The following is a 23090-nucleotide window of genomic DNA, read 5'->3' as shown; positions in this document are numbered from 1 at the left end:
ATACATTACATCATTAGTTTTTGATGTAGTGTTCCATGATTCATTGTTCATCCTTTTGTTTTATTCTCAAATCTGCCAGCTCCTTGTAATGTAAGAAATTAGCCTGCCTGGGGTGGGGGGGGGGCAGTACCAGATTGCTCCAACAAGTCTGACAAATCATTTCAGAACTCCACATATCCGCTGGTCCTTCTGGGACATTGTCACACCTCTACGGGTCTCTGTGTCAGCAGACACATCAGGGCTTCTTCCTTTGCAGCATCTGAGTATGTGCTCAGTTTTCCAACACATATTCCAAGATAAATAGTAGTTGGTTTTAAAATTTAAAAGAAATTATTGCTGATGCCTGAGATCAAAGCCATTTGCAAGTACTGTTCTCTTGGTTCATAGACTCAAATATTCTTTTCATCTCTGATCCTGGATAGTTAAATACCCAACAATGCTGCATCCTGCTTTCTATTTACCATGGAAGGAGACCCCTCATGTCTCCTTTATCTTCTCCAGAGACTGGAACCAACCCCACCAGGACCTTAAGAGTGTGGAGTGTTCCTCTGGACCATCATGGCAGAAACACACTGCCCATGTCCTGACCAAGGATGTCATTTTTTTAAAAGATTATTTATTTTAGAGAAAGAGCTTGTGTGTCGTGGGTAGAGGCAAAGGCAAAGGGAGAGAGAGAATCCTCAGACTCCCTGTTGAGCATGGAGCCCAACACAGGCCCAATCCCAGGACCCCAAGATTATGATCTGAGCAGAAACCAAGAGTCAGCTGCCTAACCCACTGAGGCACCCAGGTGCCCCAAGGATGTCATTTTCAAATCCCACTCTTGACCTTCCTTTGATAAATGCACCTCCACCCGTGATCACAAAGTGCCTTCAGTAAAAAATCTCTCATAACAGCTGCAAAGTTCTTGAAGGTAGGGGAGATGCCTAACATTTGACTAAATAAAGTGGTTTTCTTGGAATAACATATATACTTAACTCCCACTAAAGAATGTTTATACCATTCTCAAATATAGCAAAAGTCTTGAAGATTTGTCAGCTTCAAAAGCTGCTTCTGGCCCATATCCTCTTGCTAGCACATTCATTAAGAAATCCAGAGATATAAGTATCAATCCAGTTACAAATTTGTATTTCCAATGTGTTTGACTGTTAGTTTTGAAAACTCTTGCATTTCAGAGAAAAGGTACATTTTTGATCAAAAGATAATTTTAAGCATGTGAAGATTATATGGACATGTGTCGTTTGCGTGCGTCTATTTTGGATGGTCTGTTTCAGCCACACTTCTAAATCTAGCATCAGAGTATGTGTAGGACCAAGCGGAGCACTGAGGCTGACATAGGACCAGATGAAGAGACGCCAACCTGAGAAATGTTTGTCTCCCCACGTTGTCTGTGAAAAATTTGAACAAGGCACTAATCCCCTCTGGCTGAACGAGCCCATCTTTAAAGCCCATCAATGAGCTATAGTTGTTTGTTTTCCTTCAGTTAATTTATATAAAGCACATGGAGCCCTTCAAAATGAAAACCTTATTAAGCTTAAAATGGTGTTTAGAAAAAATAATGAGGGAAGAACCAGTAGCTATTCCTTTATATACATTTTTGAAACTCTGTTTCCTCATTTAAGAGATTTATTGAAATAAAATTTATTGAGATAAAATTCACATACCATACTATTCACCTATTTAGAGTGTGCAATTCAGTGGTTTTGATATATTACATTATTTGTTTTAATTGGGATAAAAAATCTATAAAACTTAAAAATTGCCCCTTTTACCATTTTTATGTGTACAATTCGGTGGCACTCCCTACATCCACAATGTTGTACAACCGTCACCACTACTTTCAGAAATTTTATTTATCATCCCAAAGAGAAAACCTTCTCCGCCAGCCCCTGGTAACTTCTCACCTACTTCCTGTCTCTCTACATTTGCCTGCTCTTGCCTGTACCTCATCTACGTGGGTCATACAATATTTGTCATTTTATGCCTGGCTTATTTCACTCCGCACGTTCGCAGGGTTCATCCATGGTGTAACACTGATCAGAACTCCGTGGTATGTGTGTACCGTACTCTGTCGATACACTCATCTCTGATGGACACTTCAGGTGTCTCCATGTTTGGCAATTGTGAATAACGCTGCAGTGAAATTGGCATACAAGGATCTGCTCAAATCCCTGCTTTTAATTCTTTGGGGCATACTGTATACCTAAGAGTGTAATCACTGGGTTATATGGGAATTCTGCTTTGCTTTTTGAGGAACATTCTTACTTTTTTGAAAGTATGTACTCATGGGTTACTGCACTAAGCATCTTACATGCATTATCACATCTAGTTCTCATAACAAACGTGTTCATTCATTCTTAGCAACTGTTTTTTAAGGGTCTCCTGTATGCCAAGCACTGTTCTAGGCACTGGGGATTCTGTAGGGAACAAAACTAACAAAGTCCCGCCCTCTCATAGATTTTACATAATAGTAGATAATAGCAGTGACAGCAGACAACAAATAGATGTTAATACAATGCTGGGTAGAATAAATGATATTGAAGCAATGAAAACAATGCAGGGTGAGCAGGAGGAATATTGCAGGAGTGGTGGTAGTGGTGGGAGGCTGTCTGAGGTGGAGTTGAAAGGGAAGGCCTCTGTAAAGCTGATACTTGAGCAGAGACCTGAAAGAAGGGAGCACCTCCTCCAGAGATCTTGAGAGATCATTCTGGGGACTGGTAAGGACAAATGCAAAGGCCCTGAGGCAAGCTCAGTCTCGGTGTGGTCTAAGGAGCACACAGATCCAGGTGGCTGTGGGGAGTGAGAAAGAGAGAGGAGGGGAAGTCCAGGTTTTATTATATTGTGATGGCAAGTCGTCGGAGACTTTGAGCAGGAGATGGACACAGTTGGTTATTCTGCCTATGTATAGGTGAAGAAGCTGAGACTTAGGGGGTCTGAGTGATTTTACCAAATTAGCTGGTGAGTAGCTCATTCAGATTTGCCCAGGGAGAGTCACTCCAGAGTGCCTGCTCCTCCCCACCAGGCTAGGGCATGTGTGGCACCCTCACGATACTCCTTGCTGGCTGTAGGTGCTTTACAGGAGTGTCCTACAAGATGCATGTTCCCGTCACGAGGATCGGGTCAGGGCTCTCCATAAGCCAGGCTTGCCGGGCGCCTTGTTTGCAACCGCAGAGGTGTCTTGACTCTCCCCCATAGGCATGATGCACTCCCCCGGATTTGATGGGAGCGGCAGCCTCAGCTTGCAGATGCTGATGAACGCGGACAGCCTGTACACGGCAGCGCACTGCGCCCTGCTGCTCAACCTGAAGCTCTCCCACAGTGACTACTACCGCAAGCGGCCCACCCTGGCCCCAGGCGTGATGGTGAGCCTGTGGTCCCCGTTCGGACCCTCCAAGGACAGGTGGCTGCAGAGCCGTGCACCAGGGTCCTGGGACGAACGGCTCAGTGTGCTCTGTTCCCCACTAGTGTGGAGTGGGTGACGTCGGCAGGGCTGCGGAGGGTGGACGGGGATGCGGGGTGGTTTACATAGTGCGATGGGCCACACAGCTGCCCACCTCACTGCAGAGAGGCAAGGACCCAGTGCCTGCCAGTGGCCTAGTATTGTCACCCAGTGGCACCGTTAATCACACGTGTGTGAGCCACAGTACAAAACAGGTGATCAGAGTGTTCAAACATCAGAAGATGGGCAGGGAATGGTCCCCTTTACTGAAAATCAAGGCATGCTTTACACTCTTCATTGTCTTCCAGAATGTACTCAGATCTACCCGTAACCCACAGCCAAGCTTACTAGTTAGTTGTCAGTAATAGAGCACCTCGTGTAAGCTGCAGAATGAGAATGATGGTGATTATGCTGTGGTCGCTCCACGCTCTCCCCTAGTATCAGCTCGTGAGCCTCAGTCCATGGAGCTGCACGAGGGCATCAGCAATCGTTTGTTTGCCTGATAAATTATAAATTCCCAAGGGCAATTGGGAATCAAGTAGCTCTCGAGCCATGTAGGCTTTTTCAGGGAACACATTCCATCTCTGCTGCTCTTGGGGCAGCGAGAGGGAGCTCTTCTGTTCGTATTTCTGCACCGTTTCTAATCCCCCCCCCCCCCCCCCGCCACACGTCAGAGAGGGAAGTATTCCTAATCCTTCTTCAGAGTTTATTAAAAAGATAGCAAAAGTAAAAGGAACTTCATAAAGTTTAGGACTTCTCCATCTTGGTTCCCCCTTCCCTTAACCACCCCCCTGCCCCCCTGCCGCAGCCCCGATCAATAAGGTTTTATTTTTCCTGGAAGCCTTGACTCGGGTAGGGGAGCTGTGAAGGGAAGAGGCAGCAGAGGAACGTGTTCATTTGCAAGGGATCCTATCTGGTCACCTTCTCATGTGATCCTCTCCGTAGAAAGAGTTTATGAAGCAGGTCCAGACCAGCGGGGTGCTGATGGTTTTCTCCCAGACCTGGATTGAGGAGCTCTACCATCAGGTGCTTGACAGAAACATGCTTGGAGAAGCTGGCTACTGGGGCAGCCCGGAGGATAACAGCCTGCCCCTCATCACCATGCTGACCGGTCAGTGGCTCCTCACACAGCTCCGTGGCACTCGGCGGGGGGGAGGGCGGGGACACTCCAAAGCCCCTTTCAGAGAAGACAGCCTTGAGACAACACCCACAGAGCCTCCCTGGCAATTGGTAACAGTTCCAGGGAAGTGTCATGAATTCACCTCATAGGAATGTTCTGTTTGTTTTTCACATGAGACCCGGGAGGGCTCACTGTGCCCCATTAGATACGGACTACTTAGCACCTGTGTCTGTCAGGGTAAAACTACAGGCCTCTTAGGAGAATATGAAGTACTTTCTGGGCATAAAGCCCAGAATTATTCCTGGAAACTCTCACGTGCTAATAGATAACCCTATATCATTTAGTGCTCCTGAATTTGCCAGAAATGTAAAATGCTTGATTTTAAACTTGGCTTTCTTCCCATCTCCTATCCTCATCAGAGGTCCTCTCTTCCCTTCCTGGCTATACAAGAATTTGAAATGATGCCAAGAGGTTGCTCAGCATCTTTGTCTTCAGTGTCCAGAGTTTTTAAAATCCTGTTTATTAGAAATTTTACATGTGACCATAGAGAGCTCTATGGGGTATGGTCATGAAGCAGTGTTTTTTTGTTCTTGTTCTAGTTTTGGGTGTGTGTGTGTGTGTGTGTGAGAGAGAGAGAGAGAGAGAGAGAGAGAGAGAGAGAGAAAGCAGTCATTCATGGCTTCTCATGGCTTAACTACAGTGTCGGGTAGACCAGGGAGTGCTCAAGACCTTGGCCGTCAGTAAGCTTCATGTATTAGATCCAGGCTCGTCTTGTGTTTGATCTGAGTTCCCAGACTGGTTTCTCATCCAAGTTATCGTCTCATGGCCCCAGCTGACAGGCTATGTAGGGAAGAGCCCTAGGCCAGATACCTCCCCTGCCCTCACTGTCCTTCCATATGTCCACGCCCAGCTCAGCATGGCTCTGCTCCAGGAAGGACATGTGGGCAGGAGCACAACTGGGCCAGGGCAGGACAGTCCAGGGAGAGGGCAGAATCTGTTGTCCAAAGGCTGTGTTATGTTACCTACAGCCAGTACTCTGGGGCTCTTACAAAGGTGGCAGAGTAGACTACTGGCAAGTAGAACCCAACAATGCGGGATTTGGGCTGAGGTGCTCTTTAGGAATCAGGCAGGGAGTCAAGACACATAGTGAGGTCTGTTCACAGCATTGGTCATTGGCTGGCATTTGTAGTCTTGGTTCTAGAACTGGGATGCAACTGGGAGAAATAAGGCCAAGGTCCCTAACTGTAGGGATCAGGATCGCTGGACAGGTGACCAATTTTTATTTGATTAATCATGATAACTTTCACATCCATTTGAAATCTAACAGAAGAATGTCCTAGCAATGAAAGAAAACTGGACTATAAGAATAAAACAAGGGATGCCTGGGTGGCTCAGATGGTTAAGCATCTGCCTTTGGCTCAGGTCATGATCCCGGGGTCCTGGGATGGAGCCCCGCATCAGGCTCCCTGCTCAGCAGGAAGCCTGCTTCTCCCTCTCCCTCTGCCTGCTGCTCCCCCTGCTTATACTCTCTCTCTCTCTCTCTCTCTCTCTCTCTCCCCCTCTCTCTGTCAAATAAAAAATCCTTTAAAAAAAGGAATAAAACAAAAATTTAGCATTCTGATAAAAGATTGTTATGTTCTTGCTACGTAATAGGTCCAGTGGCTGTTTGTTTGGGAAAAAATGAATATTGTGGTGGCCATTTGTTTTTGACTGGAGTGTTCTAATCAGGGAAAACCTTGTCTTTTTCCTTGACAGACATTGATGGCTTAGAGAGCAGTGCGATTGGGGGCCAACTGATGGCCTCGGCTGCCACCGAGTCTCCTTTCACCCAGGGCAGGAGAATTGATGACTCCACAGTGGCAGGTAATGACTTGGGTCTTGAGTTTATGAATATACATACATCACATATGTTACCAGCAATTAAGTCATTAAGTGACAGCTTTCTGTGCTGATGTAAATGAATTACCATCTTGTCCTGTCAGAAAAAGAGAGCCTGATGGAAGTCACTTCGCAACATCCAGCTGATGATGCAACATTCATTATTTATACACACAAAGTAAAATGCAATCCAATATCCATTAAATTACATTTCCGGTAGTAGAATCGCTTACAACTCAGTGTTGCTACTTGGATGGTCAGAAGATCGCATGCCATTCTCTGCCGGGTTGTTTCTTCCTCCGGAAAGTGATGCATGCCCCTTCATGTTCTAGGTGTGGCATTTGCTCGCTATATTCTGGTAGGCTGCTGGAAGAACCTGATCGATACTTTATCAACCCCGCTGACTGGCCGAATGGCGGGAAGCTCCAAAGGATTGGCCTTCATTCTGGGAGCTGAAGGCATCAAAGAGCAGAACCAAAAGGAACGGGACGCCATCTGCATGAGCCTCGATGGGCTGCGGAAAGCGGCGCGGCTGAGCTGTGCTCTAGGTACCGGGGGAGTGACGTCCCCTGACCTGTGGCCTGAGGGGTGTCCCTAGTGGGAAACAAGTCTTCTGGAAGGGCCCTGCTTGGTAAATGGTTAGAGAATAGACTCAGTGAGGGGTGATTGTTTGTTGTCTCTAAAGGAGTTGCGGCTAACTGCGCCTCAGCCCTTGCCCAGATGGCGGCGGCCTCCTGTGTCCAGGAAGAAAAAGAGGAGAAGGAAGTCCAAGAGCCTAGTGATGCCATAGCACAAGGTAACAGCTGAAGGTCCAGAATCCACCTGGCGCCTTATGTGCCGTCTGCACACACCCGCACACGTGATCAGACACCCATCCCCGTTCCCAGTGTGAGGCACAACATAGGTTTACCGCTGATCGCACAGTCCCAGGCTGGATCACAGTCTGGATCCCAGGCGTGGCTCTCTTTTACATGGCTGGCCCTGCAGAACGCCTCCCATACATCCCTCTGGAGACGAGAGACATCCTGGCCCCCGGTGACTAAAGGAAAGTGCTCTTGGCTGCTAACAGGAGTCCTGTGGGACCCCAGAGGCCCACCTGGCTGAGCTATTCATACTTCTTTTTTTTTTATCAGAAATAGGGAGATAATTTTATTTATTTTTTTTAATTTTTTTCCTTTAAATTTTTTATTGTTATGTTAATCCCCATACGTTACCTCATTAGTTTTTGATGTAGTGTTCCATGATTCATTGTTTGTGCATAACACCCAGTGCCCCACGCAGAACGTGCTCTCTTTAATACCCATCACCAGGCTAACCCATCCCCCCACCCCCCTCCCCTCTAGAACCCCCAGTTTGTCTTTCAGAGTCCATCATACTTCTGTCTTCATCTGGCCACTTGCTTTGGCAATTCACAGAGTACACATCTGAAGATCCCTCAGGTGATAGTGAGAAAAGGCCAGAATAGCCAGTTTTCTGAAGAGGGAAATCAAATGGAGGAAATGCCTGAGAGAAGCTTCAGGAAAAACTTTGTTCTTGTAAGAGAAAAACCTGAGCTTTGTGAACTCTGGAAAGAGTTGGTTTTTAACTTGTGAAGATCAGTTAGCCAACGAAGGGGTTGATGATCTAGTATATACACTTAATATGCACAACCATAAATTACATAAAAATCCCTACATTTAAAGTTCTTAAAAAATTATAAAACCAGAATTGATGTTCAAATGATGTACAAATAAAAAATAAAATCAGTATCACATCCATGAGACAAATGATGCTTTGCTAAAACTCAATTTGCCTCTTACAACAGGAATGTGGTTTGGCTTCCTCTGAAGTGAGTGTGCTGTGTTTCTAGGTTCTGGACCATCATTCACTTATCCCACCAGACCCATCTTCTGATGACTTGACACCTTTATTCATGGAGGATGTTGTCATTTGGCCTTACCTTGGCATTTTGCAAAATTGACATATTAGGTTACCTTCTGCATCCTTTCTCATTAGTCATCTATAATTTAAAAAGTATTATTTGAAGATCACAAATCTAAACGTAAACTCAGGGAGTGAAACGATCTGATGATTTTCAGTTATAAAGCAGTCATCATGTGCTCAGGGAATACCTACATATGTTTTAGATGATCATCATCATGAACATATGACATTAAATAAACCTCAGAGAACTCGCAGATTGCCAGGAATTCTGTCTTATCAGTGTGAGCACACAGGTGGAGGGAGTGCTCGGGCACAAACAGCTTTAGCTGGCGTTGGCACACGGACCCCATCCTCACTGCTGTCACTGACTTAGAACCCACAGGTGGGTCTGGAAGACCTACACCTACCAGCCGAGGATCCACCCAACTTGTGAAGCTGCCGAGGTGGGCTCACCAGTGTCCGTGGGGCCCGAGGGCTGGGTGGCTTACACGCTGAACCCCAGGGACCTGCTATTGAGGAGCTTGCTGCCAGTGACACCGAGTGACATCTGCTGTTTCCCTTTTGCTCTTGCATGGCAGCCCTTCTGTCCCTTTCATCCCTTCTCTCTCCTTTTCTGGCTCCTTCTTGAACCATTACGTTAATGAATGTCTTTCTGGCACAGTGAAACTGAAAGTGGAGCAGAAACTGGAGCAGATCGGGAAGCTGCAGGGGGTCTGGCTGCACACCGCCCACGTCTTGTGCATGGATGCCATCCTCAGCGTAGGCCTGGAGATGGGAAGCCACAACCCAGACTGCTGGCCGCACGTGTTCAGGTGTGTGACAAGAGCCCCCAACCCCGATCAGTTACCGAGTTCACAGCACCTGTAGGACAGTAGCAGGGATAGCTCCCTAGTCCTTGCACGACTGAAACAAAAAGCCTGTCTTCTGGGCATTGGCTTTGGGCGGACCTGGGATGGAGAAGCAGCACCCGCGGTGCAGGCATGGGGCGGGCACCAGGCCGTTTCCTCGCTGCCTCCTCGGCACCCGCCCGATGCCTCGCACCGAGCTCAGTTCTGGAAGAGCAGAGTGGGGCGGTCAGGGGCAGGGCTCAGGCACCTGGATCTCACCCAGAGCATCAGCCAGATCTAGGTTCAGTTTGATGCCCTCAAAGCAAATCCAGCTGTAAGTGTCTGTTGGGTTTCAAAGAAAGAGGCATGCAGATGATTCAAATATTGAAAAACCTATCTTGGGAGGAACAGGCGAAAGAGCCAGTATGAATCAGCCTGGAGCAAAGTGGGTTTCAATGTGGAGGCTGGTGTCCTGCTGGTCCTCATTGCTCTCACAGGCAAAACAGGAAAAAGAAAATGACTATAAGGAATCAAAAAAATGCCTGCTTAAAGAACACGAGAGCAGGTTATCTGGACGGTCTTTACTGGACCAACTGGGCTTCTTCAGGGGACACTGGGCCTCTTACGAACCATCTTAGTCCCAGGGTCTGTTGGGCACAAACAATTTGGAAGTTGGCAGTTATACCCTACATTGTGATACTTCTCTGTGTTTGCTGTGGTTAGGGCACCCCCGCCCCCAGTGCTAGTTGTAGGAGCTGTTGAGGCCAGTCAGCACACGGCTGTGGCTAGAGGGCCTGCCAGCCACATGCACACTCAGGCTGGGATCGTCAAGAAGCGCTTCCTGAGTCCTCATCAGGGCATAATGTTCGTCACTGTTCTTTTACTAGGAACGAGAGAGAAGAAATGGTTAGAGAGAGGGGGAGAGGGCCCCTGGGGAAAAATTCCCTCAGGCATCCAAAGTCCAAATAAGCCAATAAGCTGGACAGGATGGAACTGGGTGAACAGGGCTTTTGTTACCCACCTTACTCCCAGCGCAGAGGAAGACAATCTGAGGATCCTTACCCCACTTCCAGGTCATCTAGTCCAAATCAAAAAATAATAATAATAATACGGATAGTGAAGGGGGAGAGAGAAGGGTGGCCCTGACAAGAAAGGAAATTGGCGGCCAGGGGGGGTGGTTCTGCAAAGCAGGCTGGGGTTTCTTTCCCTTACTGTGGGATTTACAGAGCTGGCCTGCTGAGCGACGAGGCCTAACAGCTGCTTGTCTGTGCCTGTGTCTAGGGTCTGTGAATACGTGGGCACGCTGGAGCACACGCATTTCAGCGACGGCGCCTCTCAGCCCCCTCTGACCATCAGCCAGCCCCAGAAGGCACCAGGGGGCTCCGGACTCCTTGGGGACCCAGAGTGCGAGGGCTCGGCCCCAGAGCAGAGCCTAGAGCCAGAGAGCTCCCTGAGCGCGGCCCCCGTCATCCAGCCGCTCTCCATCCAAGAGCTGGTCAGGGAAGGCAGCCGAGGCCGGGCCTCGGACTTCCGTGGGGGCAGCCTCATGACTGGGAGCAGCGCCGCCAAGGCCGTGCTCACACTGTCCACCCAGGCTGACAGGTAGGAGCGCACCATGGTCCCCACACCCCGGAGGTACTGCTCCCGCAGGGCACCAGTGTCTCTTGTCTCAGATCACTCCCAGGACCACTAGATGGGTTGGCCAGTCATTTACGCCTCTTTTTTATTTTTTTCAAATACACCTCTGTCTCCCGTCATGCCCCACACTTAGAATGAACTGCTGTCTGTTGACTAAGACCGGAGGCTCTGGAGGCAGGCTCCCTGGGGCTGGCGCTCTGCACTTACCCTGTGACCTTGGGCAGGTTCACCTCCCTGGGCCCTGATTGCCTCACATCAGATAAGGCCATAAAGTCAGCCTCTCACAGGGTGGCCGTGAGGTTAAATCAATTACTACACTTGAAGCACTTAGGACAGGGCTTGGTAAATGATAAAAATCCATTATTTTTTTTAAAAAATTTTATTTATTTGACAGAGAAAGCACATGCAGGGGGAGTGGCAGGCAGAGGGAGAGGGAGAAGCAGGCTCCCTGCCGAGCGGGGACCCCTGATGAGGGACTCAATCCCAGGACGCTGGAGATCATGACCGGAACCGAAGGCAGACGCTTAACCATCCGAGCTACCCAGGCGCCACCAAAAATCCATTATTTTTATGATAGTTACTATCTATATTCCCACACCCAGAGTGTGATATATTCTTTAACCATTGTTAAGGTTAAACTCAACAATAACCCCAACCCCAAGTGGTGACACTTTCTGATGTTGAGACTGCTGTTGGTCACCAGTCACATGTAGTCTCACCTCACTGCACTGTCCACGCTGGGTCATTGTGCCCTCAGCCCCGGTTCAGTGAAGTTTATACAGGGAGCTGACAGCCAGGGTTGGGAAAGCAGAACACCACTCACGGGGGCTCAGAATACCTGAGTTCTTTCCTGGCTTTGACCCTAACCAACTGCAAGGTCATGTCTGTATAAATAGTTATGCTGAGACTCAGTTTCTCCATCTACTAACTTAGTACAGTACTCTCTTTTCCCGGTGTATCCAACAAGGTGGCTGGGAGAGTGTTTGGCATCTGGAAAGTAGTATACAAGCGTCAGGTGGGACATAATGTTCATCGCTGTTCTTTTACTAAGAACGAGAGAGAAGAAACGGTTAATAGGACCCAGACACTAAGTGATATTAAAATTGGAACAAGAAAAAAGTCTTTGTTTCAATCATTTGTGAATGCTTAATCCACTAATTCCCATCTTATAAACCTGTACATCTCATATAACCTCTTCAAAAGGGACTCCGTATTCAATTTCTGTTGGAGACCCTCTCCTTGCCCAGCCTGTGACAGCCCACCGGGCTGCTTGCCCTTCTGGTGTGAGCACAGGTTTGGAGAGCAGGCAACAGATGACCCAAGAGTGGCGGAAGGCTGGCCATAGAAACCCACGTCGGATGCCAACCTTCTGAATTCCAGTGAGCCTCGGATCCTTCCCTAAGCCCTGCTACCTGTGCTCCCCTCTTCCTTCCCAGCTGCTTCTGCTAGAAATATTTGCACCCAGTGGAGTAGGAAACAAAAGGAACTTGTGAGGTCCATTATGTTAGGGAGTGTTTGTTCTTTTAGCAGATACTTGAGCTCCCACCATGTCCAGGGCGCGGGGTGTATGAGTCAGAGGCAGTAATAAAGGTAGCCCCACCCCCAGGGGGCTTACAGGTTTGGGTGTACTTTGGTTTTGTATCCTTCTCAAGACCAAGCCCAGCATTAGACTCATTGATCGTAGCCCAGCAAAAGCCTTGATTCACTTAGTGGATTTTTTTATCATAAAGCTTATGAAACTAAAGCTAATTCTAAGGATTCCATTCCCAGTGACTCAGTTTCAGGGGGGTGATGCTTTGCCAGTTTTCAACTTCTTGCCAAACATTTCATGAGTGCCGAGCATGGCTGAGCTAAGCCATGGGGAAACAAGGATTTTTTTTTTTTTTTTAAAGATCTGTACCCTTTAGATTAAAATCTCCTAGTTAGAGCAGACTTATACACAGTAAAAATAGAGAAGTATAATGTGCATTTCTTTACAGTGTTTACACATTTATATTACTCACAGTAAATGAAATTACCATCATCATTCTACCACAAAGACTTCACAGAATTGTCCCCAAGTAACCAATCTATTTGTTTCATGCAGGCTCTTTGAAGATGCTACGGACAAGTTGAACCTGATGGCTTTGGGAGGGTTCCTTTACCAGCTGAAGAAAGCGTCGCAGTCCCAGCTCTTCCATTCTGTCACGGATACAGTGGATTACTCCCTGGCAATGCCAGGTAATTCCTTCCCCGAAGAGACCGTGCCGCCAGATCAGCAGGAGGTGGCCCAGATCTCTGAAAGCAGCGGCCTACCTGAAGACTTGAATCCACATCCCCGTCCCACACGGTCACCCTGGCTAAGGTCTAGCGCAGCTTTGTCACCAGTTTTCAGGCATGCTGGGGACTGTGTGAGCGGAAATGCTGTGGCCACTGCTGCACCTGTCCCCACCGGAGCTGTGCCGGCTGGTTCTGCCAAGCTCTGGGCTTGAGACAGAGAAAATCATGTGGCTGCTCAGGGTGCAGGTAGCGTCCCGTGAGGATGGGACTCCATCTCCATGTCATGAGCCACGTCTCTTGCTTCTTTCAGTTCAGCCGCTTGCAGAAGCAGCTCCTGTTTCCACCCAGGGCTGGTGGGAGAGAAGAGTGGAAGGGGGAGAAGCCTCCTGCTACTCTTAGAAAAACTGCTATCGAGGCATATCCCTAATGATAGGTCAGTGTCACCGTCTCCACTGATGAGGACCACGAAGGGAGCCGTATCGTAAGGAGCTGCCCAAGGGTCCCAGACGGGTGGCAGGCTGCTCACAGCGGTCCATCCATAGCCAAGGTTGTCGTGCCAAAACAGTGAGCCTCTGTCCCGATGGGTCTGGGCAGAGCCACGGAGCTATGTGCTGGGGACGCACGGTGCTGGCAGGTTGGATTGTACAGCCTCTTGTGGTCCCATCTTTAGGGATCTGAAGTTCTCAGTGTATATATTTGGCCTTTGGATCCTTACTGCAGATTCTGATTTGAGAAGCACCGTCCCTTCCCTGCTGGTTTTTAATAGACTTTAAAAGCTTAGCTATATAAAGCCAACCTCCCAGACCCATCGGACTTCCAGAGCATCCCTGGACCTAGGGGCCACCTTCAAAGTGTTTGGGGTTGGAGAAACCAGCAAGCTCTCAGCTTACAAAAAAGTGAGGAGCAGAGTCAGGAAGAGGCAGCAGACCTAGGAGGAGGCGGAGGGGGCATTTGCCTTTGAAATGAATCAGACAGGAGTTAAAATGCTGCCTCCGCCATTCACCCGCTACACTGTCTTAGGTGAGTCAGTTTACCTTTCTGGCATTTAATTTTCTAATCTGTAAAATGGCAGCAATCACATTTGTTTAAGGTTTAATTTAAAAATTAAAGGGATTAAAGACACACCAACACAGCATTTGATGCAGAATAAACATCCAGTAAATGTCAGTGACTATTATTACTGTCATTTTGAAGTTTATTTGATATGGCAAGACTAATTAGAAAGGAGCCTTCTGACTGGAAGAGCATGATAATGATCAGCATTTTGTGGGCAAACTAGGAGAAACAGTAGGACCTGAGCAAGAAGAATGTGATGGAAAGGGAGAAGACCAAGGGCACAGGGCAAAGAAGGAGCAAATGACCCGAGGAGGCAAGGAGTACACCGAGGCAAGACAGAGCAGGTTCAAAAAGCATGTTACTGGGCCGAAAGGGGCCTGAACTGCTTGGCAAGCTCTTCGGAGGTGCCATTAAGGACTGGCAAAGTGGATGGCGAGTGACAACAGTAACGTTAATGGCTAACAGTGGGGGGCGTTTAGTATGTGCCAGGCCCTGTGATAGGCCACTTTGTATCTGCATATTTCATCCTTAAAGTAACTTTAAGAGGTAAGTGCTGTTAGCCCTACTTTGACGACGAGAAACGTAGCTTAGAGAGAGAAATCTCTGGTCCAGCATAACCAGCTACTGAACGGTGCAGCCAGGAGGTGAGCCCAGGCAGTCTGGCTCCCCACCCCTCCTACTTAACCACCATGCCGTTCCCCCTTATCCACGAGCAGTGCTCACACTTGTCGCGGCAGGCTCTGGGGATATGGCGGCCGATAGGAGAGGTGTTGAGTGAACCGCCTCGTCTCCCTTGAATCCAGGGTCCTCTCCTCCCTCAGTTGGCCTGCATTGACTAATCCTACCACCCTGAGTATTTTTCATCCCCTTTGATTTTCATCCTCCTCCTCTGCTTGAACAGGTCAAACTATTCCTGTGTTTGGGCTTCATGGCTTTTGTGGTCTTGCCTTCTTCCAGGAGAGGTTAAATCCACCCAAGACCGAAAAAGCGCCCTCCACCTATTCCGCCTCGGGGATGCCATGCTGAGGATCGTGCGGAGCAAGTCGCGGCCACTGCTCCACGTGATGCGCTGCTGGAGCCTTGTGGCCCCACACCTGGTGGAGGTGAGCCCCTGAGAGCAGGAAGCGAAGCTCAGGGAGGTCCTGCAGCAGAGCCAGCACAGGGCTTTCGAGGCGGTGCGTGGGCGAAGAGCAAGGCTAAGGTTCCCATCACCTGGGCACAAACATCATAGGTCACTGATGGCACATCATGGCGTCTAGAGAATCACCCCCAAAGGGCAGTCCCACCCTGGTGTCACCCTGACCCTCTTTCTTTACATTCTCATGACTTGGCTAGGTACCTCCCACAGCCTGCTTTCTGTTTATGCTTTACTTTCAGCCTGAAGCTGGAGTTTCACTTTTATACATGATTATAACAATGCCTTTTGTTCCTGCCAGTCTTTCTTTTCTGATAGCTAAATGTACTCTGGGAAGTACTCTGTAATTAGGCAAACCATACGCCCTAGTTTTCCCAACAAAATTAATACAGGACCCCTTTCACTCTCATACAAAGTGGTGTATGTGATAAATTATATCCTATGAACCAAGCACTTCAGTGCATGACGACTGGCTACTTCTCAGTTGATGGGAAAATTGTTGCCTTGTTTTTCAGTGATAGTGATGCTTACTACTTCTTTAGCATTAATCTGGTAGAGCTACTTCATCAAATAAAGACTTGTGGAACTAGTTCACTAAACTGAGAACATTCTAGTAAAGAAAAGGTAGAAAATAACAAACTTGGTCATGGAAAAACAGTGTGTATCAGTTATCTGTTACGCTATAATCAACCACCCCCAAAATCTGGCAACATAAAACAACAACCATTTATTTAGCTCCTGATTCTGTGGGTCAGAAATCTGAGCTGGGTTGAACCAGGCTTGGCTGAGCTCAGCTTGCCTCACTTGTGCACCTGGGGTCAGCTGGTTCATGACAGCCTTGATTAGGAGGGCTGGACACAGGGGCCTCTCCCTATGGTCTCTCCCCCTTCAGCAGACTAGCTCTGGCTCATTCACATGGAATTCTTAGGGTTTCCAAGGAAAGCAAGAGGGCAAACCCCAAATCAGAGCTACTTTCCAGTTCTCTACTGATACGATGTTTGGTATTATTCCATTGTCCAAAGCAGATCACACATCCAAGCCCAGCGTCAATGTGAGAGAGGGCTCCTCGAGGGCATGCATACAAAGATGTGAGCCAATTAGATCATCTCTGGGGCAACTGGCCCACTTCCTTGAGGGACAGGTGACACATCTGATCATATTCAGAACATGGCTAAAATGAGACCATAGGCAGGTCCCAGACTAGGTTCCGGTGTCTTTATAGTCCATGTGTTCTTTACCACCCAAGAAAACTGTCATGTTACAAGAAAAAAAAGAAAAGAAAAGAAAAGAAATTACTAGAAACTCTTATTTTTCCAGAAATATTAAAGTGAAACTGGAGTTGTGTGTGATCTTTGGTTAAATTATTAAAAATTCAACTTTAGTGTGCTGTTCATCTATACTTATCCCTTGGAGATTTTTTTTAATTAAAATTTTTTTTTTTTTACTTCAACGGAATTGCTGCTTCTACCTCCCCACATGAAATGGGTTAGGAACTTAAGAGACCGTTTTCTTACTTGTGTAAAGTCCTGATGGTGTTCTACTCTCCCCTGAATTTTGCAGGCTGCCTGCCATAAGGAAAGGCATGTGTCTCAGAAGGCCGTTTCCTTCATCCATGATATACTGACAGAGGTTCTCACTGACTGGAATGAGCCGCCTCATTTTCACTTTAATGAAGCACTTTTCCGACCTTTTGAGCGTATCATGCAGCTGGAGTTGTGTGATGAGGATGTCCAAGACCAGGTCAGTGTGCCGTGGGAGTCAGCATCACCAACGTCTCAGGCAGCCCTTCCTTAGTGTCCTGGCCAGTGCTGCCTTATGGCCTTTGCATATTTCGTCTTTCCAGTCATCCTTTCAGAATCTGTGACCAGAGGGTTAAGCAATTTAGCTGATACATGGTTAATGATTAGTGGAACTGGGGTTTGAACCTAGGCAATCTAGCTGTACCAGTCTATACTTAGACATACCTAGCCTAGACTCTTAATCACTACATTACCCTCTGCCGGGAGACAGATGGTAAGGAAACTAACTGTCCACTTCTTCTCCAGCATGATGGTGGGCTACAAACACAGATAGATCCTCCTCTCTCTCTCTCTAAAATCTACCAGAAAGGTTGAATAAAGGTTTAAAAATTCCTGGCGAGAAAGGTAATACTAAGATGTCCAAAACTAAGTAACAATGGGAAGCCAGAGCACTAAGTAGAGTCCTAAGCCTGGTTTTGCCGTGAGGGTATTTGCCATCAGGTGAAGCAGAGTCCTGCTTATCACATTCTTGAGGCCACAGGAACAGGAGATAAATCTCAAGGCAGACCGTGTAAGACTGGTGTTCACTCAGGCCAAAGTTGAATTAGAAATGAACCCAATACCACCCTCCTGAGGATAGTAGCAGCCTCTCTCGAACATCGGCTCTTGGTAGAGGTAAACAAACAAACAAACAAAACTCTACGGGATTTAAAATTACAAGCTAGCCCTTCTAGCAGGTCAGCTTATGAAATTACACCACCTTGGTAGTCTAAGAAGCTTTGTACAGGTATGGTACAAAAAAACCAACAGAAATTCCCCCAGAGGAACTCATTTCAACTCGAGCCATATAAGAATCCCACTAATAAAGTTCCCAGATATGTGAGTTCACAGTATTTCCAAAATATTACAAAACACACAGGGAAACAAGGCAATAGTCAGAGTAAGCTGCTGAAACAACAGATGGCACAGTCAGGACTGAAGAGAATTGAAGTGTTGGTATCCTTCCCGCAAAATATTAAATAGGAATGTCATATTTTAATGAAACAAAAGAAAGCAATGAAAATATGAGTTAATGCCTAAAGACTAAGTTGGAGGATTTCAATCATAGTGAACTAAGTAGTTCAGATCAACTTTCCACAGGGAACAACCAGGAAAAGTTGGATTAAAAAAATGTTTTTAATCACTGGAAGGTATTGGAACACAACAAGGCAGTGAGTAACTATGAGGCCAATATCTAGGAGAAAGAGAATAGCCAGAGGCTGTGCCTGGTGTTGGAGGCTACTTTTCCTAAAAATGGAATCAACTAATTTCAGAAAAGGAAGTTGGAAGATTGAGAAACTAACCAAAACTGGAATCTGGGACCCACCAAGTCTGGTAACTTCCTGACATCTTGGTACAGAGCCATGACGAGAAAGGGACATATTAGGAGGAAGAGTGAAACTTAAACTAGTCATAACAGGAAATAATCCCCAACTTCAAATCATCCCAATCTCTACCATGAGATTAGACAACTTGCTAGTTCTAGTGCCTCCCATAGCACAAAACGGCCCTCTGGCAGAAGATGACATCATCCCGAGGATTCAGATTATTTCTTGATTTACATGTGTGGTGTCTACATACAATCAAAAGTAATCAGACTCATTAGGAAATAACATGTCACTGACAACAAAAAGAAAAACAATAAAAATAGGCACACACACACACACACACACCTATATATGCACATGCTCAGCGAGGGATCCAGAGTTATCAGAGATAGACTGTAAAATAACTGTGCTTAAATGTGTTCAGAAAGATTTAGAACAGAAGGGATTTGGGCTATGGTGGCATGAAAAAGTTAATGAAGCTTCCTCACAAAAATCAAGTATTAAAGAGGACAAATTTGTCAAAAGCAACAGTTTCAGGTTTCTGGAAATTGACCAAGGACAGACAACAAATTGAGTAGCATTCATGCTTAGAAATACTTCTTGCTAGAACTTTGGTTAAGAACAGTGGAAGTCTTAACACCCAGCATAACACCCTCCAGTTCCATCCACGTCATTGCAAATGGCAAGATCTCATTCCTTTTGATGGCTGCATAATATTCCATTGTTATGCTGAGTGAAATAAGTCAATCAGAGAAAGACATGTATCATATGACCTCACTGATATGAGGAATTCTTAATCTCAGGAAACAAACTGAGGGTTGCTGGAGTGGTGGGGGGTGGGAGGGATGGGGTAGCTGGGTGATAGACATGGGGGAGGGTATGTGCTATGGTGAGTGCTGTGAATTGTGCAAGACTGTTGAATCACAGATCTGGACCTCTGAAACAAATAATGCAATATATTTTAAGAAAAAAAAAAGATAGCAGGAGGGGAAGAAAGAAGGGGGGGAATTGGAGGGGGAGACGAACCATGAGAGACGATGGACTCTGAGAAACAAACTGAGGGTTTTAGAGGGGAGGGGGGTGGGGGGGTGGGTTAGCCTGGTGATGGGTATTAAAGGGGGCACATACTGCATGGAGCACTGGGTGTCATACACAAACAATGAATCATGGAACACTACATCAAGAACTAATGATGTAATGTAGGGTGATTAACATAACAATAAAAATTTAAAGTTAAAAAAAAAAAAGAACAGTGGAAGTCTGTGACTTGCCCAAGACTGTCCCATCACCTTTACTATCAAGCTATTGGCAAGAATAGTGTGGAGCTAAGTTGGAAAATCAGCAGCTTTTCTACTATACGGGACAGATTTGACTTAAAGAAGACTTAGAGGGGCGCCTGGGTGGCTCAGTCGGTCAAGCGTCTGCCTTCAGCTCAGGTCATGATCCTGGGGTCCTGGGATCCAGCCCCACATCAGGCTCTGTGCTCAGCGGGGAATCTGCTTCTCCCTCTCTCACTACCGCTCCCCTTGCTTGTGCTCTTTCACTCTCTCAAATAAATGAATAAAATCTTTTAAAAATAAAATAAAGGAGACTTAGAAAAAAAGACCACTGGTTTGGCAACTAAAAGTGGCAAATTCATTAAAAGTGAACAGGGAAGGGCGCCTGGGTGGCTCAGTCGTTAAGCGTCTGCCTTCAGCTCAGGTCATGATCCCAGAGTCCTGGGATCGAGTCCCACATCGGGCTCCTTGCTCAGCGGGAAGTCTGGTTCTCCCTCTCCCACTCCCCCTGCTTGTGTCCCCTCTCTCGTTGTGTCTCTCTCTGTCGAATAAATAAATAAAATCTTAAAAAAAAAAAAAGATTGGAGAGGATTGTTTGAACAGAAATAAAGCCTTAGAGACCTGTGATAAAATGTCAAGCTTACGTGTAATGGGAGTTTAGACAAAGATGAGAAACAGAAAGAATCAGAAAATATATTTAGAAAAATAATGGAACCCCAATTAGCATCAAAACAAAAATAGCCACAGTAGATGCATTATATAGTCAAACTGCTCAAAGACAAAAACGAAACCTCCAGAGCATCAAGAGAGAAACAGTTCATTACTACAATAGGATTAATTGCTGCTTTTCCAGATAGAATGAAGGCCAGAAGGCAATGCAATGACATATTGAAAGTGAATAATTTAGAATAATTTAACTACCCTTCAAAAATGAAGATGAAGTAAAAGCATTCTCAGATAAACAAAAATCAATAGAATTTCTTGCCAACAGACCTATCCTATAAGAAGTACTAAAGGAATTCCTTCAGACTAAAAGGAGATGAAACAACAGAGTAAGTCAGTTTCACAAGAAGAAATGGTGTCTGGGTAAATATAAAAAGATTGTGTATTTTTTTTCCCTTTTTATTTTAAAAAAACAATGTTTAAAGCACTAACTCTAACACTGTGTTTTTGGATTTATTAAATATAAAGATATAAATAACCATAGCAGAAAGAAGGGGGAGAAAATGAAACTATTTAGAAGCAAAGTTGCCATCTTTTGCTAGAATTAAATCATTACTAACTTGAATATTGTGATAAATCAAAGATGCATATTATAATCCCTAGGGCAAATTCCATGAGAATAACACATAAAATAAATTAAAAAGAGACAAAGGAATTAAAATGATACACTAAAAATGTGTTTAACACAAAAGAAGGCAGTAAAGGAGGAACAGAGAAACAAAAAAAACACATTATATGTGGAAAACAAATAGTAAAATGACAGATGTAAATAAGACCATATTAATAGTATTAAATATGTATTTGTGAAAAGATGCGCCACATCTTTAGTCATTAAGGAAATGCAAATCAAAACCACAATGAGATATCGCTTCAGACCAACTAGGATAACTTCAATAAAAAAAGATAAGTTTTGACGAGGATGTGGAGAAGTTGGAATTTCCCTATGCTACTGACAGGAAGGTTAAATGCACTGCCATGGAAAATAGTCTGGCAGTTCCTCAGAAGGTACATACCCAAGAAAAAGGAAAACATATATGCATACAAATCTAGACACAAACACTCAGAGCAGCATTATTCATAACAGCTAGAATGTTGGAAACAACCTAAATTCCATCTGCTGATAAATGGATAAATGTGGTATTTCCACACAATAAAATATTATTCAGCAATAAAAATCAGTACTGATTTGTGCTACAATATGAATGAACCTTGGAAACATTGCACTAAATGAAAAAAGCCAGTCACAGTTTATAGGATTTCATTTATGTAAAATGTCCATAATAAGCAAATCTATAGAGAGAAAAAGTAAGTTAGTGATTGCCTAGGGCAGAGAGTAGGGTTGTGTGGAGGGAATGACTGCTAGCACTTGCTGGCTTTGGGAGCACAGGCAGGTCATGAAACTGTTCTAAAATTAGATTAGTGATGGTTGCACAACTCTCTGAATATGCTAAAAAAACAACAAATTGTACAATATAAATGGGTAAATCTTATTGTATGGGATTTATATCTCAAAGATGTTAAACATGAATTGACTAAACTATCAGAAAGCAGAATTGTAAGGGTGGCTGTAACAATAAGATATTACAATATGCAGTCTACAAGAGACAGATTTTACATTCAAAGGCACAAAGAGATTGAAAGTAAAAGTACTGAGAATGATATGCTGTGCAAACAGTAACCACAAAAGAGCTAGGGAGGCCGTATTAACATCAGGCAAAATGGACACCAATATGGTAAATATTACTAGAAATCATCTTTGAGCCCTTGGGTTAGACAAAGATTTCTTAGGAATGACACAAACATGATCCATAAAAAGAGAAATTGATGAATTAGGCTTCATCAGAATTAAAAACTTGTTCTTCAAAAGGCACCATTAAAAAAATAAAAAGACAAAGTCAAAGTTGTAAAAAAAATATAAATCATGTATCTGAGGAAAGACTTGAACCTAGAATGTGTAAAGAACTCCAACAACTCATTAATAAAAAGACAATAATGAGGGGCTCCTGGGTGGCGCAGTCAGTTAAGCATCCAACTCTTGGTTTTGGCTCAGGTCATGATCTTGAGGTCCTGAGATTGAGCCCCATGTTGGACTCCGCGCTCAGCGTGGAGTCTCCTTGAGATTCTCTCCCTCTCCTTATGCCCCTCCCCACCTACGTTCACATTCTCTCTCTCTAAAATAGATAAATCTTTCTTTTAAAAAAGACAATGAGAAGACAAAAACCAAGTTTTTAAAAAACAGCAAAACATTTGCAGATGGCAAATCAGGTGAAAAGTTGCTCAACAACATTAGTCATTAGCAAAATGCAAATTAATGCGATATGGCTACTTATTTAGAAGGGTTTTGAGTGGGTTTGGCTGAACTCTGTTTTTTTTTTTTTTCACTGAAATTAACCCAGAAATAGGAAGCAGAGAAGTATATCACCCTTCCCAGAAATTTTCCTGCTTCTTTTTAGGAAAAGGTTTTAAGTGCCATCTCCTTTGCCTCTGCCAGGTTGTCACATCCATTGGCGAGCTAGTTGAAGTTTGTTCCACGCAAATCCAGTCAGGATGGAGGCCCTTGTTCAGTGCGCTGGAAACTGTGCACAGTGGGAACAAGTCTGAGGTGAAGGAGTATCTGGTTGGTGATTATTCCATGGGTAAGAATGTGTGTTGATTTTATATCCTGAAACTTCACTGAATGCATTTATTCGTTATAAAGTTTTGGGTGAT

At 45.4% G+C, this 23090-nt stretch overlaps 1 protein-coding gene across 2 annotated transcripts in view; it reads left to right on the top strand.

The window, feature by feature from the left end:
* The window catches only part of ARFGEF3 (ARFGEF family member 3), a 173475-nt gene that overhangs the window by 113264 nt on the left and 37121 nt on the right, over positions 1 to 23090 (top strand). For both annotated transcript variants that reach the window (XM_028121412.2, XM_088024244.1), the window contains 11 exons: positions 3196 to 3362; positions 4385 to 4550; positions 6315 to 6422; positions 6770 to 6985; positions 7123 to 7233; positions 9022 to 9172; positions 10469 to 10789; positions 12912 to 13045; positions 15098 to 15243; positions 16836 to 17015; positions 22873 to 23017. In XM_028121412.2, coding sequence (XP_027977213.1) covers positions 3196 to 3362; positions 4385 to 4550; positions 6315 to 6422; positions 6770 to 6985; positions 7123 to 7233; positions 9022 to 9172; positions 10469 to 10789; positions 12912 to 13045; positions 15098 to 15243; positions 16836 to 17015; positions 22873 to 23017 — 1845 coding nt within the window. The remainder of the gene's footprint in view (positions 1 to 3195; positions 3363 to 4384; positions 4551 to 6314; positions 6423 to 6769; positions 6986 to 7122; positions 7234 to 9021; positions 9173 to 10468; positions 10790 to 12911; positions 13046 to 15097; positions 15244 to 16835; positions 17016 to 22872; positions 23018 to 23090) is intronic.

The sequence above is a fragment of the Eumetopias jubatus genome, unplaced genomic scaffold, assembly GCF_037043125.1.
Source record: "Eumetopias jubatus isolate StellerSeaLion01/CBP00866 unplaced genomic scaffold, mEumJub1_p1.0 scaffold_6, whole genome shotgun sequence".
Lineage (NCBI taxonomy): Eukaryota > Metazoa > Chordata > Mammalia > Carnivora > Otariidae > Eumetopias > Eumetopias jubatus.
This window is presented reverse-complemented; position numbering and strand designations above follow the sequence as displayed.